Here is a 17513-nt window from a genome sequence, read left to right as displayed (position 1 = left end):
CTTCGATTATTTGTTACACCTTTGTCATGTCTGTGTTGAACCAGTCCTGGCTGGGCGGTTCCTGCTTGCCAAACGTGGACATTGCTGTGCTGTAGATGACACCCTTCATGGCGTTTAAATTTGGCTGTGGCATCTTGCTCCGGCAGGTCCTGGAGAGCCTAGTCCAGGGCGGTCGCATACTCCTCCACCTTGGAGGGGACCGACATCTGCGCAGTGTTTATGCAAGGACGTCCTTTTGGTTTTGAGCGGTGTAGACTGTATGGCTGTAGACACACCCTGCTGATCACGAGTGCGTGGTCGGTGTTGCAGTCTACACTGTGGTAGGTTCTGGTGGAGAGGACGCTGTTAAAAGCAGAGCTCCTGGTGATGACCAAGTCGAGCTGGTGTCAGCAATGAGACCTAGGGTATTTCCATGACACTTTGTGTTGTGGCTTACACTCGAAGACATATAATGTTTTTTACATAACAACTTTGATATCTTGCCAAACGTTTGCAAATTGCTTGTACGTAAGATATGGAAAAGGCTTATTGATCTTGAGTTTAACAAGTCAAATGTAATGGTCATTTTTGCCCAAAGAAAAATATTGGTTTTGAATAATAACCTTTTTTATAGTAAGTTCCTTGACCAGACTTTGTGGATGTCTTGCACTTATGTTGTCAAACGAACTATAGATTCTGGAGTTAAAATGTATCATGTTTTTATCATGGTATGTCTGATAAGAAAATAATAGGTTCATCACATTAGGTTTAGTTGAAGAATGATTACCCTGTGAAAAGGTCGAAGTTATCGAGAATCTTTGGTCAGCAGTCTCCAGAACCAAACATATCGTGTTAACTCTTTCACAGAGGAAGACACGTTAAGTACCGTTAATGGTAACCTTGTTTAACTTTGTACATATGGAGGCTAATAAGTAGTTTTATATCATGGGCCCAAGTTTAAATTAGTGCACATATTGTCGCATCAAAATAGGACTGGCTTGCGATTTTAATACAAACGAATCTTTCAATACATATGCAAATACGTAATTCGCAATTTAACCCCAGTCAAGCCTGCTTGTGTTATTTGCAACGTGGTACAGTACGTATTTTTTTCCGAAATGCACCTCGAAATAAAGTTTCAGGTCAGAGCCTATAGCAAGTAACCACAAATAAATTTCAACTCTTGAATTCTGTAAACCCCAACTGTTCTAACATTGTGGTCATTGGATGTATACTACAGAAATACGAATCTTGTGTGTACGTATGTGTTTGAGTGTGAAATGTTTGATAGGTCACGTCCATTTAATAAACAATGATGAGAATTAGTTCGAGTCTTCTCTGACCCTTCAGATATTTGGACTGTTATGTTGGGATTCGAGAAAAACCGGAACTCGCCGACACGACGCTTACTATCAGGCCTTGCAAGCTTAATCGACATTGCATCAGGCACTAACTGCTAATAGTCCGTAGCAGGGTGATTTAACGGCTCATAAATGGCGATTATTACATTCGTTGTGTCTTTAATTTCTTTGATAGACGAGATGAAACTACAGCGTTGACAAAATTTGACTTAGTACTCGCAATCTATATTGGTGGTCATATGACTAAACAAATCTCACACTCTTAATGTCAATGACATCATCGGTCCATTAGTCACGTGATACGAATACAAAAGAAACATTCCCAATGCTGTTTTACAAAAGATTCTAAAGTATCTAAAAAGAGTCAGGTAATGTTTATCAAAACATTTATCGCAATTTATGAGAAGATAAATGACGTTCTTTCGACTTAATGTATGTAGAGTTCAATGTCAGATGGTTTCAGGTTGCTAGGTCTTGTAGTAAGCATCTACCCTATACTGACTCCATGTGGCGTCCGAGAATTCCAACCTTAAATAGGCGATGAGCCCTCACCACATACCCCAAAATATATGTCACAATATCTAACATGCGTTGGGAATGGTCAGAGGTAACTCTGACAGCATGATATTTTGTTTGAAAGTTGACATATGTATTTAAAGTTGTTTTGTTACTATATTAACGAACATTTCATGAGGTTTACAATGCGATACTGACTAAAAACAACTAAATACCTGGTTATCTTTGTTTAATTCTTTGTAATTTTTGTCTCGTACACAAGAAGTATCTAATTCTAGAAATGAAAATTTTGATAGTACGAATATTGCAGCGGTTTGACTGGAATATTCTTCCCAAAAGGTAGATGAGGTTTTGGCCAGCACTTTAGATTCTCGTTCAGAAATTGATTAAAAGCTGGTGGGATAGGGTCAAAGAAGCTTGCTCCTCTTTTGAATATCACATCCACTCCAAAGTTGGCAACAAACCCAGTGATGAACACATCCCGGATAAAAGAAATGGTGGGGATGGGTTTGGATTCAGCTCTCTCAGATACAGCTACTTCGACTGGGGCTATAAGATCTAACTCAAACACGTCGATGTGATTGGTAGGAAAAGCTGTGAATTGTAGGGCTCCAATTTGTAAGAACAGCGTTTGAGACCCTTTAGTTGTAGACACTAAAGCGTCTGGGAAAAGCGGAGAACCATACTGACCGATATATTCCACGAAGTTTTGAGGAGGAGGTGCATTGTGTAAGCGTATTCGAAAAGTCATTGGTTCTTCTACAAACGGCACTGGAAAAGTACATGACGTGACTTGACTGAGCCATGGTTTTTCTCCCAGTAAAAGGTCGGACACAAAATACATTATTGTCCTTACAGCTCGAAAAGGAATTTGCGGTGTTCCTGGACCATTAATGCTTAGAAACACGCCGATATTCATATCCGGGAAGAGCCATTCTAAAGCCTGGTAAGCGCCAAAGACTCCATCGTGCCACCATTTTCGATAAGCTAAAAATAACAATGTTTAAAATATAGTGATAGTTAGGAACTAGTCATTTTGATCATTTACAGTAATAATAGTTTCATACTTGAAATAACTATACGTCGAGCCAAACTGCAAATGACACCCTCCTACGACCTTGTCGTCGTACAATGCACTGGAGGAACAGGGTCTTTGTTTGTACTACTGATTCCTCCTTACAAACAACATATATCCATATCTTCCGGTGTATTATGTGACGACATATCTGGGTCTGTGTAGTAAACAGCAGAACTCGACCTGTGAGCAAGACCCTATACAGTAAATGAACCGCAGAAAAGGGGTATGAAAATGGCACCTGATTTATTTTAAATGCAGATTTTAAAATGATATATTTTGAAGCACACAGCTGATTCTGTGATCTGAGCGTTTGGAGTACTTTCCTCCTTTTCGTATGGTAAAGACGCTACAGCTGACGGGTAGCACGGCATAAACGGAAGAAATTATTTTAAAAAACTGTTATATGACATCGTTGCCGGGAAGATATCTAGTACGAACTCTTGCATGTGGGATATAAGAGGTTGAATTTTTTTTCTGCTTTCGCCTATAAGTGGTGCATTTAGACTATAAGGGTAAGAAATATTATTATCAGTGTAAATTGCTTACACATAAATTATTTTTATCCTTTTGGGATTTTGTTTCTTTAAAGTTATGTCGCTAAATAAAATCAAATGTGTAACGTTCTACACTAATATTTAGCCTCCCATGCTATACTTTTGCAATAAATTCATTCTAAAATGTATTAGCACCTGCAAATACCCCAATCTTTTCTTGACATCTGTCACAGATTGCATCTATAAAATAGATGGAAAAAAATGCATTTAATATCCATCTGTTTTGTTCTGGTTTACATTTTTAAACCGTTAGTAACGTCGGTGTAATTTCATTAGGCGTGATCGATGACATAGCAGAATAAGCTAGCCGGACGTTGGAGTATAATAGTTGCTATATCTTTCTTATTTGCTTGTTAGTTTATTGTAGGTTTGGCTTGGTTTACTTATATAAACATTTCTGTCAGCTCTAAATTTGTTCGATAGATAACTTTGTACACTTACCCCTATAAAATGATATCATTTCGATACCTTACGATGCGCTGAGAAAACGAATGCTGTAAATTGAAGATATCATGCAAAATACATCAAGTTAAATGCATGATGTAAAAAGTTCACGCGTCTTTATCACGTGGGAAATTATTTTTATTTTGTTTTGTAAATATCAGTACAGGTAAGGTTTTGAATTTGCAAAGCATTATGAATTTGTTTTGCACAGTAAAGATGTAAAGATGACTCTCTCTCTCTCTCTCTCTCTCTCTCTCTCTCGTCATAACTGCGTTTATATATGTTTAATTCTAGGTGTGTAATATATGCTTCAGATATGAATTTAAATATAAATTTGGAATAGAATACACGACTATCGAAAATACGGACAAGATTATAACCAATAAAAGATTAAAGAAAATCTTACATTTATATATGTGTTGTTGTTGCCTTAACTCCATTTTTGAGCTTGATAGGCTGATTCATTTCAAAATTCTTTAATAATTATTTTTTTAAATCGTGTTTTTATCCCCTCCCCCATTCCAAACATGTGACAAAGAGAATATTGTTATTGGAATACACCGTGATGGGGATTTGGTAAACTCATTAGTAAATGAGTAAGTTTTGATAATGCCAAACCTTTTATAACTCTAATTTTAGCAAAGAGGATTATTGATTTTGACCACTGTAGAAGTAAACGTTCTATTTCCCCGATTTTGTTATCTTAGTTTAATTTAACCGTATACGTTATCTCTGTGGAAAATGTTATACCTGGATAAATGAATTCAGATGAATCTCAATTTAAATGGAATTTTGAGAAGTATTTAATATTATTACATATTTTACTTGCAATCCAGACTGCTTTAGTTTTTTTCAATATTAAGACTAAGGCCCGAAAAGTTTGAGCATTTATCAATGAAATATATTGCTGCTTTAAGTGACTTTTCAGAGCCATATATAAAGAGTGAGGCGCCATCTGCAATTGAAAAAAGATATTATACGTGATTTATGCGTATACCTTTTATATTTGGATAGTTCCTGATTATGTTGTTTAATGTCTCTGCACAAAGAACGAAATATATAAAGAGAGGGGATCATCTTGTCTCTAGCCTACCCTAATATCAATCCACGACGAACACAGTACATTTACAAAACAGCATCTTTAACATTTTTGTAAAAATGGTTTATCAAAACATATTTAAGTCTCCTCTAAAGCTTTAAGTCTAACACCTTATTAACGGAAGGCTATGCGACAGCATCAAAAGCTTTGTCATAGACAAATTAATATAAGAAGTCCAGGTTTGTTATAATTTTGTGTAGAAAGCATCAGATCGTATTGTTATGTATACTTACTACACCCCAACACTCAATTTCGACCACACATTGTTTGAACTAGTCCAAACCACACTCACACCGGAGTAAAGGTCAGTCCATTGTTTCTGCATATACCGCCCTCCTCCTAGTAGAAAAAACAAGTTGGCTGACTCTCTCTTTTTGGAGCAGTTTCCGAATCTCCTGGGCTATGGAAATTCGATAGGTGGCAACCTGATTATTCTTGCAGATTTCAATTTTCACTTTGACTGTCCCGGAAACTCAAATACATCAAAACTCATAGATTCCATTAATGTTTTCAACCTCAAACAGTCAGTTGACCAACCCACCCATAAACATGGTCACATTTTAGACGGGATTCTTCATAGACCTGATGATAACATTCTACGGTCCTCCCTGGTATCCCATGACCTTGCATCAGTTAACCAACCCACCCATAAACATGGTCACATTTTAGACGGGATTCTTCATAGACTTGATGATAACATTCTACGGTCCTCCCTGGTATCCCATGACCTTGCATCAGATCACCTCTGCATTATATGCCATCTTGACGTATCAGTCTCTAACACTCCACCTTTATCTGCTACTAAGAGAAACCTCCGTATGATAAATAGAACCAAACTAATGCACGACATCCAAGCTAACCTAACAACTAGCTTACCTCCTACCGCAGAACACCTCGATAACTGTCTGCGTTCATTGCTTGACTAACATGCCCTAGCTTTTAAGTGCAGAGTATCAATTCAAAAGTGTTCTCCATGGTATAGCAGTGTTAGGGACCAGCTTCGCACTGCTAAAAGAGACCGACGTAAAGCTGAGAGGCTCTTGCTTTCCACGAGATTCACTATTCATAAGCAAATCTATGAAGTCGCCAAGAAGAATGTTACAAATATAGTCCATGCAGCGAAATCAGCCCACTACACTACTAAGATCATGGAAAGTTCAAGCTGCAAAGAGCTTACTAACAAGTTAATGTCAAGGAACAAATCAAGACCACTTCCAACTACCTTCTCTCCAGTCGACCTTCCGGACATGATAAAGTACAAACCATTAGAGTTAAGCTTGACACCACAATTTCAATTGACTCGTCGTCACCATACAGTTTGGATACATAATATGAGCGGCAACCATTAGCAGCATTGGAACCTGTCTCTATGGATTTCGTACTACAATCCTGATGAAGAGTGCACCAAAGTCATGTGAACTTGATCCAATTCCAACATCACTGCTGCTTGAATGCTTAGATCCAGTATTGTCTTCACTAACTGATGTTATTAATACATCTCTCTCATCCGGGAAATTCCCATCATTTTTCAAAACTGCCATTGTAAAGCCTCTGCTGAAGAAACCAACACTAGACCATAACGATTTAAAGAACTACCGCCCAGTTTCTAATCTCCCATTCATATAAAAAATCATAGAAAATGTTGTTCTATCCCAGCCTGTATCTCACCTAAATTCAAACAGTCTTTTTAGCAATGTACAATCTGCATATCGCCCTTGCCACAGTACTGAAACTACTCTTCTAAAAGTAGTTAATGGCATTCTCTCTGCGTTGGATAGCGGAAAGATTACAGTCCTCACCCACCTTGATTTGTCTGCAGCATTTGACACAATAGACCATGATATATTACTTCACCGTCTCATGATACAGCCTTACTGTGGTTCAAGTCCTACTTGGTCAACAGGACACAAATTGTATCTGCAAATGGAATACACTCCAGCCCAGTTGATCTATGTTGTGGTGTTGCACAGGGGTCTGTTCTTGGACCTGTTCTCTTCATTCTGTACACTTAGTCGCTCTCAAGTGTCATAAATCATCATACAGTGTCTCACCAATTGTACGCTGATGACACCCAAATATACAACTCTAACCATCCAACTGAAGTTGATGCTACCATCCAAGGTGTAGAGAGGTGCATTTCTGATGTGAAATCATGGATGACATGTAACAAGCTGCAGATGAATGATGATAAAACTGAGGCCATTCTGATCACAACAGAAAGACTTTTTCATTCACATCGTTTACCTCAAACAATACATATCAGCAACGCCAACATTAAATTCACACAATCAGTACGAAACCTAGGTGTTACTCTGGACAGTACCCTCACATTGCACCAACATGCCATGAACATATGCAAGGCTGCATATCTTGAGCTGAGACGCATGAGCTCAATTCGCAAATATCTTTCAGTTGATGCCACTAAAACACTTGTGTGTTCATTAGTACTTTCAAGACTGGACTATTGTAACTCAATTCTGTCTGGTTCATCTCAATATCTACTCCAGAAACTTCAAAAAGTTCAAAACACAGCTGCTCGGAGTACCACGATTAGAGCACACATCCTCGCTTCTTTGTACCCTACACTGGCTATCCATTCGATCCATAATCAAACACATCATTTGTTCTGTGTGCTACGTTTCACTGTCGGACTCTATTCTAACATACCTATCCGATCTCCTCCATGTGTACACACCAGCAAGATACTTACGCTCCTCTTCTGACAATCGTATACTCATTATTCCCACTATGAAAACAAAGTCATATGGACAGCGTTCTTTTGCATACCAGGGCCCAGCAACGTGGAATGAATTGACCACTGAACTTAGACACAAAGACACAGTGATCACATTCAAGAGGGCTCTCAAAACTCACTTATTTCGACTGCAAGAACATACTTAAAGACCTAATAATGTTTCCTACCTGAAATATTCTCAGCATGTTTTTTTAAATTTTTTAATGTTTTTGTAATTTCATGGTGTTTGTTTTTGTAATAATATTATTATATGTTTTTATCTTATAGGTGTTGTCTAATGTTGTAAAACGCTTAGACCTTCTAAAGATTAGGCGCTATACAAAGTCCTCATTATTATTATTATTATTATTATTATTATTTAATGTACATCGTGTGTTTGACCTTTGTCCGTGACTGAGAATAACATTCTGACCTCCATGAATATTGTTACTTTTTCAAAGTTGTTTACTGATTGATATTTGAGTTCAAGGTCCTGCCTTATTTACAACTTAACCTGGTTTGGAAGAGAACTTTTAACCTACATCTTGGTCATTGTTTATTGCCTTAGGTTTTTATATAAGGGTGTGGTAAACAAAACTATTCATCCTTACTTTAAGTTAAGTCTGTGGAGTTATTTATCGGTATATTCTGATATAATCTGAGACGACTCATTTTATTTAAAGTTTCCTTTGGAATTACAAATAGTTGGTTGACTTTTGAACTAAACTACTACTTTGGGATCATTCGAATACATTCTGGATTATATTATTGTGCTACATCAATACTGTTAGTACATCAACATAGTCGAGGCTATTGGCACATTAGCACATTCAAGACCTAGAATTCATTTGGAATATTCTATAATTTTGGACGTGTGATGGAATATTTAGAATTATTTGGGACTTAATTCACAATTGTCTAAGTTTCTTAAAATATTTATCTTTGTATTCTAGAGTAACAGACTTTTTTGCCGAATGTTTCAAAACTTGATGTTTTCGCTTTTTTCTGTTACTCAGTTTAAGACCTTTGTGCCGTAACAATATAAGGTAGTGATATTTTCCCCTATATATCTTCCCTTAATATAACCAGGTTAATCATTATTAATAATTACTGGAACAGCGTGCTTTGGACAATTTGCAATATCTGTTGGAGCAATATTGTACGCAACACTAATTAAAGAGATGGGTCTTCCATTCCCCAAACACTATTTTTGGTTTATCCCCTTTGGGAGAAACGTTAGAACTCATTACTTTTGAGTTTGAACGCAGCTAATTCGACATTGTTTTTAGCTCGGTCTTAAGGTGAACCAGCATTAGCTGCTATGTTATGAAATACGTCGATGGTTCACTGAATAATTTCAGATTAAGGTTGCTAGGGATACCTCTGTATGATGATACGACCATTCCATATCCATATCCAATTTGAGTGTCCGATACTGGGAAGGTGGGTTTGTTCAGTTCTATTACCGAGTCCGGGCCCACCATATTATCCATGTTGAGCATATTCTGAGTTTCCCAGGCCTCGCTGAGTAACGCCTCATGTACAAGTGGAATACCTGCCTCATTTCTGCCTCTATTGAGGACGAACCTCATCCATTTTAACATGTCGGCAGCTGTTGAATAAAGTCCTGCTGCTGGCTCCACAGGAAAATACCTAAGAAAGCAGGGGGAAAAAACATTCAAAACATTTTCATATGGTGTCCTACAGATTTTGTGATCATTAACTGGCCTAATATTTTGGCAGAATAAGTAAAGACCAGTCAGGTGAGATGATACATTTTTGTTTTCCCAGTCAGCCAGGATATAGACCTATATTCTTTAGACATTTCTGGATGAACATCTAACGTACATATCGGTTTTGGGGGTATTTAGAACAGATTATACATTTAAGAGTTTGTGATAGACCAACCATTTCATCTCGATTATCTGCACATCCAGTCTCTGCAGCTTTCTTTTTGTCGAGTGTTTCAATAAAGTTCATAAAATACAATCTTTTTATTAGGCTCCACACTATATTCCACTAGAAAGAAATAATTCCTCATTCGTATTTTTATTCGATGTAATATGTTCTAACTTTATCCATTTTATTGAAAAAATCGAATTCGACGAGTGTTTAAAACCAAATTATATTATTGATCAGATCTGGATCTGAATTTATTTTCAGTGAATATTGTTGGTAAATTAGAGAAAGAAAACAACGTAAAGCCGTACAATTGAAACTGACCAAATTTTGTTTCTTACACCAAAGATGTCATGCCATTTAATGTTTATTTTATTTCCCCTCCTAGGCAGAATATTTTATTCGTATGTGCCAAATTAAGCGGTTTCTCGGTACAATAATTGCTACTCATAAAACTAGAGTCTAAGAGCGGAAATAAATTATGCATGACAGTTTGCGGCATGACCCCGTTTGTATTACGACTCTTTAGTTTTAAAAATACAGCAGACTCGAATGTCAAAATCTTGATAAGTATAATACACTTGAATCAGCTCGTGTTTTAAAACGATATTTGGAAGGAAACTGTATTATTAGAGGACGATGTATTCGAGGTGAAAACGTTAGACTAAATCAAATGTGAGCCATGTATTTAAATTAGAATCAAATGGTGTCAAGAGGAACACTTACGTGTAAATTTCCAATATGTTTAAATTAGAATCAAATGGTGTCAAGAGGAAAACTTACATGTAAATTTCCAATATGTTTAAATTATAATTAAATGGTGTCAAGAGGAAAACTTACGTGTAAATTTATAATATGTTTAAATTATAATCAAATAGTGTCAAGAGGAACACTTACGTGTAAATTTCAAATATGTTTAAATTATAATCAAATGGTGTCAAGAGGAACACTTACGTGTAAATTTCCAAGGATGATGGCTGAAATCCCTTTTCAGTAAGGAAATACGGCTTTGCAAAATTATCCTGCAGGATATCAAAGGGACTACTTATAGGTCTCGTTTCAAGCATTCCAAGAGGGAGTAGCAGTCTAGTTATCATAAGGTTCTCCCAGGTATCGCCCGTTAAAACCTCCGCTATATGCCCGGCTAAAGCATACATTAAGTTATTGTAGCTAAAGCCATCCCTGAAACTATCTTCTTCGAGTAAAAGTCTCAGTCTTCTGCAAATGAATAAAATATCTTGAAAAACTTTGATTTTTACAGAGAATGCATTTTCTGTACAATTTATATAAACTTTCCTCTTTGATTTACATCTGTATTGATAACTATTAAATACAAAAGGTTTTGCTTGCAAAATCTTTCATTTCATCCATTTCCGTAACCTTGGCATTCCAGGATGAATTTCACCATCTCTAAATCTCCAGCGTTTTTACGTGAGTGTCCACCGTATAATGACAAAACCCGATGCAAACCGATGCAAAAATTATGAGCGTAACACAGTTTGGGCGCTGGACATTATTGTGAACGTTGCCTTGCTTTCGTAACATTGTTGCATGTAACACATTGTGTGTGACTCGATTTGGTAGACATTAAAAGCACGCATTTGAGAGCAAGCGTTGGCCTATAGCACGAACGTCTTTATATATTGTTAACACGAACGTCTTTATACATTGTTGAGTACATATATTAATGGCCATGGCCGTAGAGAGCGATCCTGGACCCTGGGGTAATAAACACCTGGGCCTCTCCTAGTTCTTTTTAAAACAAAATTTTTCTTTTATCAAACTAAAAGGTGATGTTCGGGCCGGGCCCTTATTCCCGATTGCCCCACCACCTATCTGGATGCTAATTCCATAGGCCGGTATGTGGTAAAATATGGGTCCCCTGACTAAACGTGTAGTAGAGCGCGGAGTAGGGATGATACAAATCAGGGAACCAGACTGGTGTGTGCATAATGTCATGGGCAAAAATTTGCGAAGACTCCATACCTTCACTACGATGGAGAATGGTAATGAGCTGTGGTCTCACGACACCGGAAATGTGACGTAGATGTCAACGAATGCTCCTTTGCTACCTGGCTACTTACTATACAATTTTGCATGTTATTCCTATGCACACATACTAGGTGGACTCGCATGCTAAGGTCTACTAAAATATTTCCACAAACTTGATATTTTTATTGTGATGATTTGCTGAAGTTAATGGAATACATGTCTTGATTATCATTTGAACTTATTAAAAAATTTCCTAAAACGTTTTTAAAATTTGAAATTACCCATGCTCACTGGATCACTGTTGCTGTCAATCTCTTCAATTTCTGAGTTACTAGTTCTTACATGTAGTCGGCATTCCCCCAATGCCCAAAAATGTGTGATCGATTTTAAAACCAACGGACTTTTGAAGAAGGCTTTCAACTTGACAATACAAAGCATAACTGCATGTTTTATATTGTGAGCAACGAGCATCACTTTACAGCGTACTCCATTCCCCAAATTTATGTTGCATTGTCTCTGCTACAAATGTTAATTGCCAAAAAATTGTTATAGCCTTTGCATGGAAATGGAGACAAGGTGAGAGTACACCAAATACCTTTACCTGCCACAAACGGTTCTTTTGTAACCCTTTGTTACTTATATGTATGTGGCATCTCACATATTGAAATTATTCATCCAAAAAACTGGAATCCGTAGCTATTTCCATTCTACATCAGGTCCAACATTATACTTCGTGGTGAGGTCAACGAATCCACGCATGTTACATACATAAAAAAGGGTTAGTACAACCATCTACGCGTGCTCGTAATATTCCCACGGACGTTAGAGGCCAGAGCAAATGCATCTTCCAGGTCGCAGTGATCGAAGCATGCTCTCACAGGGTCGAGGTGGGTGAGCATACCACTCATGATTTCGATGGATCAGCGTGGGTGTTAACAATTGGTGATTTTTTTTTCGTGCCATATTAAACAATAATAATGCTGAATAGGTGGCATTCTAATTCTTTCGGACAGATAATGGATGCTGATTTTAGACTGCGCTATGAGAGCAAAAAAGTGTTGCTTTTGTATGGCCATATCGCCAAACATCAAATCGCAAAGAAGTACTATTGTACACCCTTCGCCAGAGGTAACAGCTGTATCAGGTCTCAATTTTAATAGAGTGGGCGTCATTATTAAAATGTTATCCATGACCGTATTCGCCTTAAGAACGTTATCGCCTTATACTAAAGTTCCTTATAGGATAGATACGGGCATTTTGTACCTACCTGTAATGTAATTATTAATGCTGCATCATGTTGTAGTTGTTATTGATCTTCATTGTCACTCTACCTGGAGTGTCATAGAGAACATGTATGTCTTGCAAGTATTTCGCACAACTGGACTCTCTCTTATCAAACCAATAGTTTTCACATGTGTACTTTATCATTCCGAGTGACCAATGACAGTGTTCATATAGAGTGAAACATTAAATGCACGGTACCTCATTTGTATTGTTAATAGTCTGCGTATACAATGCTACATTTTCCAAATATACTTGTTCTTCGTACTGCTGACATGAGCAGATTGTTTAGTCAGTAAAAGACCATTACTATTGACTCGAAAATATTATTATTTAATCAATACAAGACCACATTACCACATTTGCCCATATATATTCATATAACATATTATCACGATCAGTTTTCCTGCCCAAGGTGTCAGTCGGTAGATTTTTTTATGTGCTTTTTTATTACGTACATGACTGATGTTGTAATTCTTTGTACTTCAGGTGTGACACATCCATCACGGAAAATCTGTTTATACTTCTACGCAACTAGTAATATTGCAATGAGTTTTGCTAACAATCGCCCTTGCATTGCGTAGAAGGTCGCCAATTAGAGTATAAAACCCTTAGAAATAAAATGTATTTTCACTAGAGAATATTACACAAGGAAGGAATCTGTCCAGCTTAGACGTTCCTCGCAGTTATAGAAGTGGTAGGATGTTTAAATGTATTGCTGGGCTTTTAAGTTCTTATTCAATATGCATGAAATTACACCCGCAATGTCACTGTCAGTAATTTCTTAGTTCTCACATTTTGGCGGCGTTGATAGAAGTGACTGCACACAAAATATTCAGCAACTATGTATGAGTATAATTTGAATATACTTCGAGTCAGTTGCTTACAAATGGGGTGGTGGTATACGTGATCGGTTAAAGGCATTTTTTTTTTTTTTTTTTTGGCTATAGATTTTATCACAGTCCACTAATACGTTTGGTTTAATCTCTAGTTTTATTTTTAATATAACGTTAAATGTTATTATAGGAAGTTTACTTGGCTTCCTTTTCAAATTTTGTGTTTTGTCTTACTGCCGTTTGTGCCCAAGATATAAAGTAGGCTGTGAGATTTGTGTGGATATTTTCTTAATCGATCTCGTATCCAAATACCACGTCTCAAGTTTGAATTAAGCCAAAGTTTGGAACCTGGTTTTATACTAACTGTTTGAGTGAATACACTGTTTTAAATGCATACCGCAGCATTGATATACCATTCAAGGTATTTCATGCCTCGCTAAAATTACCGCACGAATTCAAGGTCTATATCCCGATGCAAGTGTCCATCCATTGATCAATTATTTCGTCATTGACCTTTTACGCACCCCCCTCCCCTGACCTCTGTTTTAAATGAATGCGTTATAAAAATGTAATCAATCTCAATACTCACAAATGTGCCGCTATGATCACTAACTGGTGTAATTTCGGAAGGTCATACTACAAAGATGCGTCCGACCGTATTTCTGCCCCATCAGTTTGGCAGTTCAATAATTGATTCGCTTGTAGGAGGGGCATTTGTTTTTAAAACATGTTACAATCTTCCAATGAAACGAGGTGAAAACTGTGATTGCTAGATAAAACTTAACAGAAAATTGTATCCTAAGTATGTATTTTGCAATGTATGGTTAAGGCAGGACATTGGTAATGAGCAAATATTTATAGAAATGTTTAAACAACGATGTGAAAAATATTTTTATGTTAGTAAAAAATGGTTAAATAAATGATAAAATAGATTCCCTTTTAATAATTGCGTAAAAATGATTTAAGACGTAATAATATTTAGTTGCTTCAGGTGATACGTATATATAAAAACTACGTTAGAAGCAGGGAATTTGCCGATGACATCAAATTTAGGAAGGCACGACAAATTTGCTATGAAGATAAGATATGCCGAAAAGCTTAAATTAGAAAAAGTACATTCTTGTATTTGTGTGTAAAAGTTAAAATCTATAAACATTTGACTAATAAGTGCCCATTTATGATTCTAGTAAGGTTATATCAGAAATCAATAAAGCCTTGATTAAATTTAATGGAAAAAATAAGTTAATGCCACTCTCAATACCTCTGTGATATTTTACTATTTCTAATATATCTGCATAGTGTTGTGTGAATGTACAACCAGTTATTGTAATATCTTATCAATGCTACTATCTCTGCGTCAGGTATATTGTATTTCATTCACGTTCTAGAATGATGCTAGTGTTAGCCACGCACATCTCAGTTTGATGTACCGCAGGATAATTTTGTATGTATTTTTGTCCGATGGCCTGCATTACAAATAATGATGATGATGATGATGATGATTATTATTATTATCTACTCCACTATATTACACCATCTCTCTCTCTCTCTCTCTCTCTCTCTCTCTCTCTCTCTCCTATGTATATGGTAGATAGGATACCAATTTATCCTGTAGAACTTTACTGAGGCTGACAATTCACACTCTACATCCTTTTATGCCATTTTCAATACTTACATTCGGTGCTGTATGAAAATAGTGACATTAACTAAGTGAGTGGGTAGGTAGGGCTATTAATCCAATCCCCACCCCTACGCCTTCAAAGTGGTGATTTCTCCCTTTGGATAAGAATCTCGTGCAGCTTGTTTTCTTGTTGTTGTTTTGCTGGTACTCTATCGGGTCTGCGTTAAAAACACCTCTCTCTCTCTCTCTCTCTCTCTCCTAAATGCAAGACAGGATGCCAAAATATCGTGTTGAATTGTACTGATGCTGATAATACACCGCTCGAACCATTCTCTGCCATTCTTGATGCTTGCATTCGCAGGCATGATTGGCATAGTGACAATAACTTTGTAAGTGGCTAGTTGTGGCTATTTACACGCACCCCACCATTACCCTCATTCCATCCCCATCCCCCACCCCTCCAAAAAAGGCCGTTCCCTTACTTAGGACAAGAATTTCGTGCAGCATGTTTACTTTTTGGTTATGTTCGTGTGTGTGTCTTTTCAGCAGGTGTACGTTACGATCCCTCATAATAATAATATTGTTGCTGTAGGGTTTAATGCCATTTTCCAGCACACGATCGGCTATACATGGCGGCCAGTATAAATGGTGGAGGAAGAACCCGAGAAAACCCAGGAAAGAACCACCGACCCACGAGAAGCTACGGGCAAGCTTTCTTTTATTGGCCGAGCCCGAGATTCGAACCCATGTTGACATAGGTGAGATGGCATTGATCCGTAACGGTAAGCGCTTTAGACCACTCGGAAACTCGAGGTCCCAGACAACAATGTAAAGTGTTGTGTTGCATCATTAGATAAGAAAATGCATCCGAAACATCAGCATTTGTTTTAGGTCGTCATCAAGCAACTATCATAAAATTGTTTCGAGAAATAGCTGCTTCCAAATCATCTCATAGCTGATAAAGTCACCTGCAGTAGGTATTTTCGTTCACAGAAATTGCCACACCATCCTCAAGCTGATTTATATCATATTTAACGAGTTTCTAGTCGTCTTAAGTTGATACTTTTAACGGCGTGATATTATCCACGTGAGCTTTAATGAAATAAAAATCTTATATTTAGAAAACTGAGAAGTTTGTTGAGTTGCTCTTTAATAAAGGTAAGCAAGATCATCTTATAATTATTAAAAGTGCTGCCACCGTAACCATTGTAACAATTTGCACCTGTCGACCAATTTCCAATTCAGTAATATTTAATAATATCTATTTTGAAAATAAATCTTGTCAATCGTTATGTCCTCATTCAATTATTCCGTATAATTTCCTCATGCCTCACTTGACATGTTCTCCGTCAAAATATGATGCATACCCAATTTTAAAGTATAAACCACGAAATTATTTTGACAGCGGATGGTCAGTCTTGCTTGAATGATCTATTTTTTTATACTTCGCCGATAGATTTAAAAACAGGAACCTGTCATGCGGGATAAATGATGACACATTCGGAGAAAAGCTTCAGTCGTTTTCAGCCTGATGTCAGCGTTATTGATTTGTATCATTTGATTTAGTATACTGCAGATTTGTCATGTAAACAGATTATTCTAACAGAGATGGATGGAGTTTGTCACGGAATTGGATAAATCCCTTTATTTATTAAATATATGTACTCGGGTTTCTTTTTTTACATACACAGATGGTTAGATTATCTTTGATGGTGTAGGTAAATTTTCATAGATTGTTCTAATGCTCAAATATCTGTACCCAGTGGAACTAGCATTGTAAACATCGTTATTATTATAAGACAGCATATTTGTCTCCCTTTGGACTAACTGGGAAGTCATTTTTAAATTTATGGAATCCTCAAGTCTTACTGGTTTATCAGTTTGTAGAGTATTATACCTCACATTAGTTCTGGTATTAGATCTTTTCGATTTATTAATTAAGTTATTGAAGAAAAAAGTAATCTTATTATATCTTACTATTCTCTCTTCTTTCGCTGTCCGTAGTTCTCTAAATATTAATCGGCCAAAATTAATATCTTTGGGTATTATCAGTGATTCGTTCTTAATACCTGTCTAAAGATAATGAAAAGTACTTGCCGTTAGATACCTATCCTAAATA

At 36.8% G+C, this 17513-nt stretch overlaps 1 protein-coding gene across 1 annotated transcript in view; it reads right to left on the bottom strand.

Moving 5' to 3' along the window:
- Nucleotides 1–2130: 2130 nt before the first annotated feature.
- The window catches only part of LOC149797644 (uncharacterized), a 33676-nt gene continuing 18293 nt past the window's right edge, over nucleotides 2131–17513 (bottom strand). The window contains exons 3-5 of the mRNA XM_089960785.1: nucleotides 10619–10882; nucleotides 9147–9418; nucleotides 2131–2843 (exon numbers count right to left, since the gene is read on the bottom strand). Of these exons, the coding sequence (XP_089816911.1) occupies nucleotides 2131–2843; nucleotides 9147–9418; nucleotides 10619–10882 (1249 nt within the window). The remainder of the gene's footprint in view (nucleotides 2844–9146; nucleotides 9419–10618; nucleotides 10883–17513) is intronic.

The sequence above is a fragment of the Sinohyriopsis cumingii genome, chromosome 6 (assembly GCF_028554795.1).
Source record: "Sinohyriopsis cumingii isolate HCF-2022 chromosome 6, ASM2855479v2, whole genome shotgun sequence".
NCBI classification, from domain to species: Eukaryota; Metazoa; Mollusca; class Bivalvia; order Unionida; family Unionidae; genus Sinohyriopsis; species Sinohyriopsis cumingii.
The sequence above is the reverse complement of the archived record's forward strand: the minus strand, read 5'-3'. Positions and strand labels throughout refer to the sequence as shown.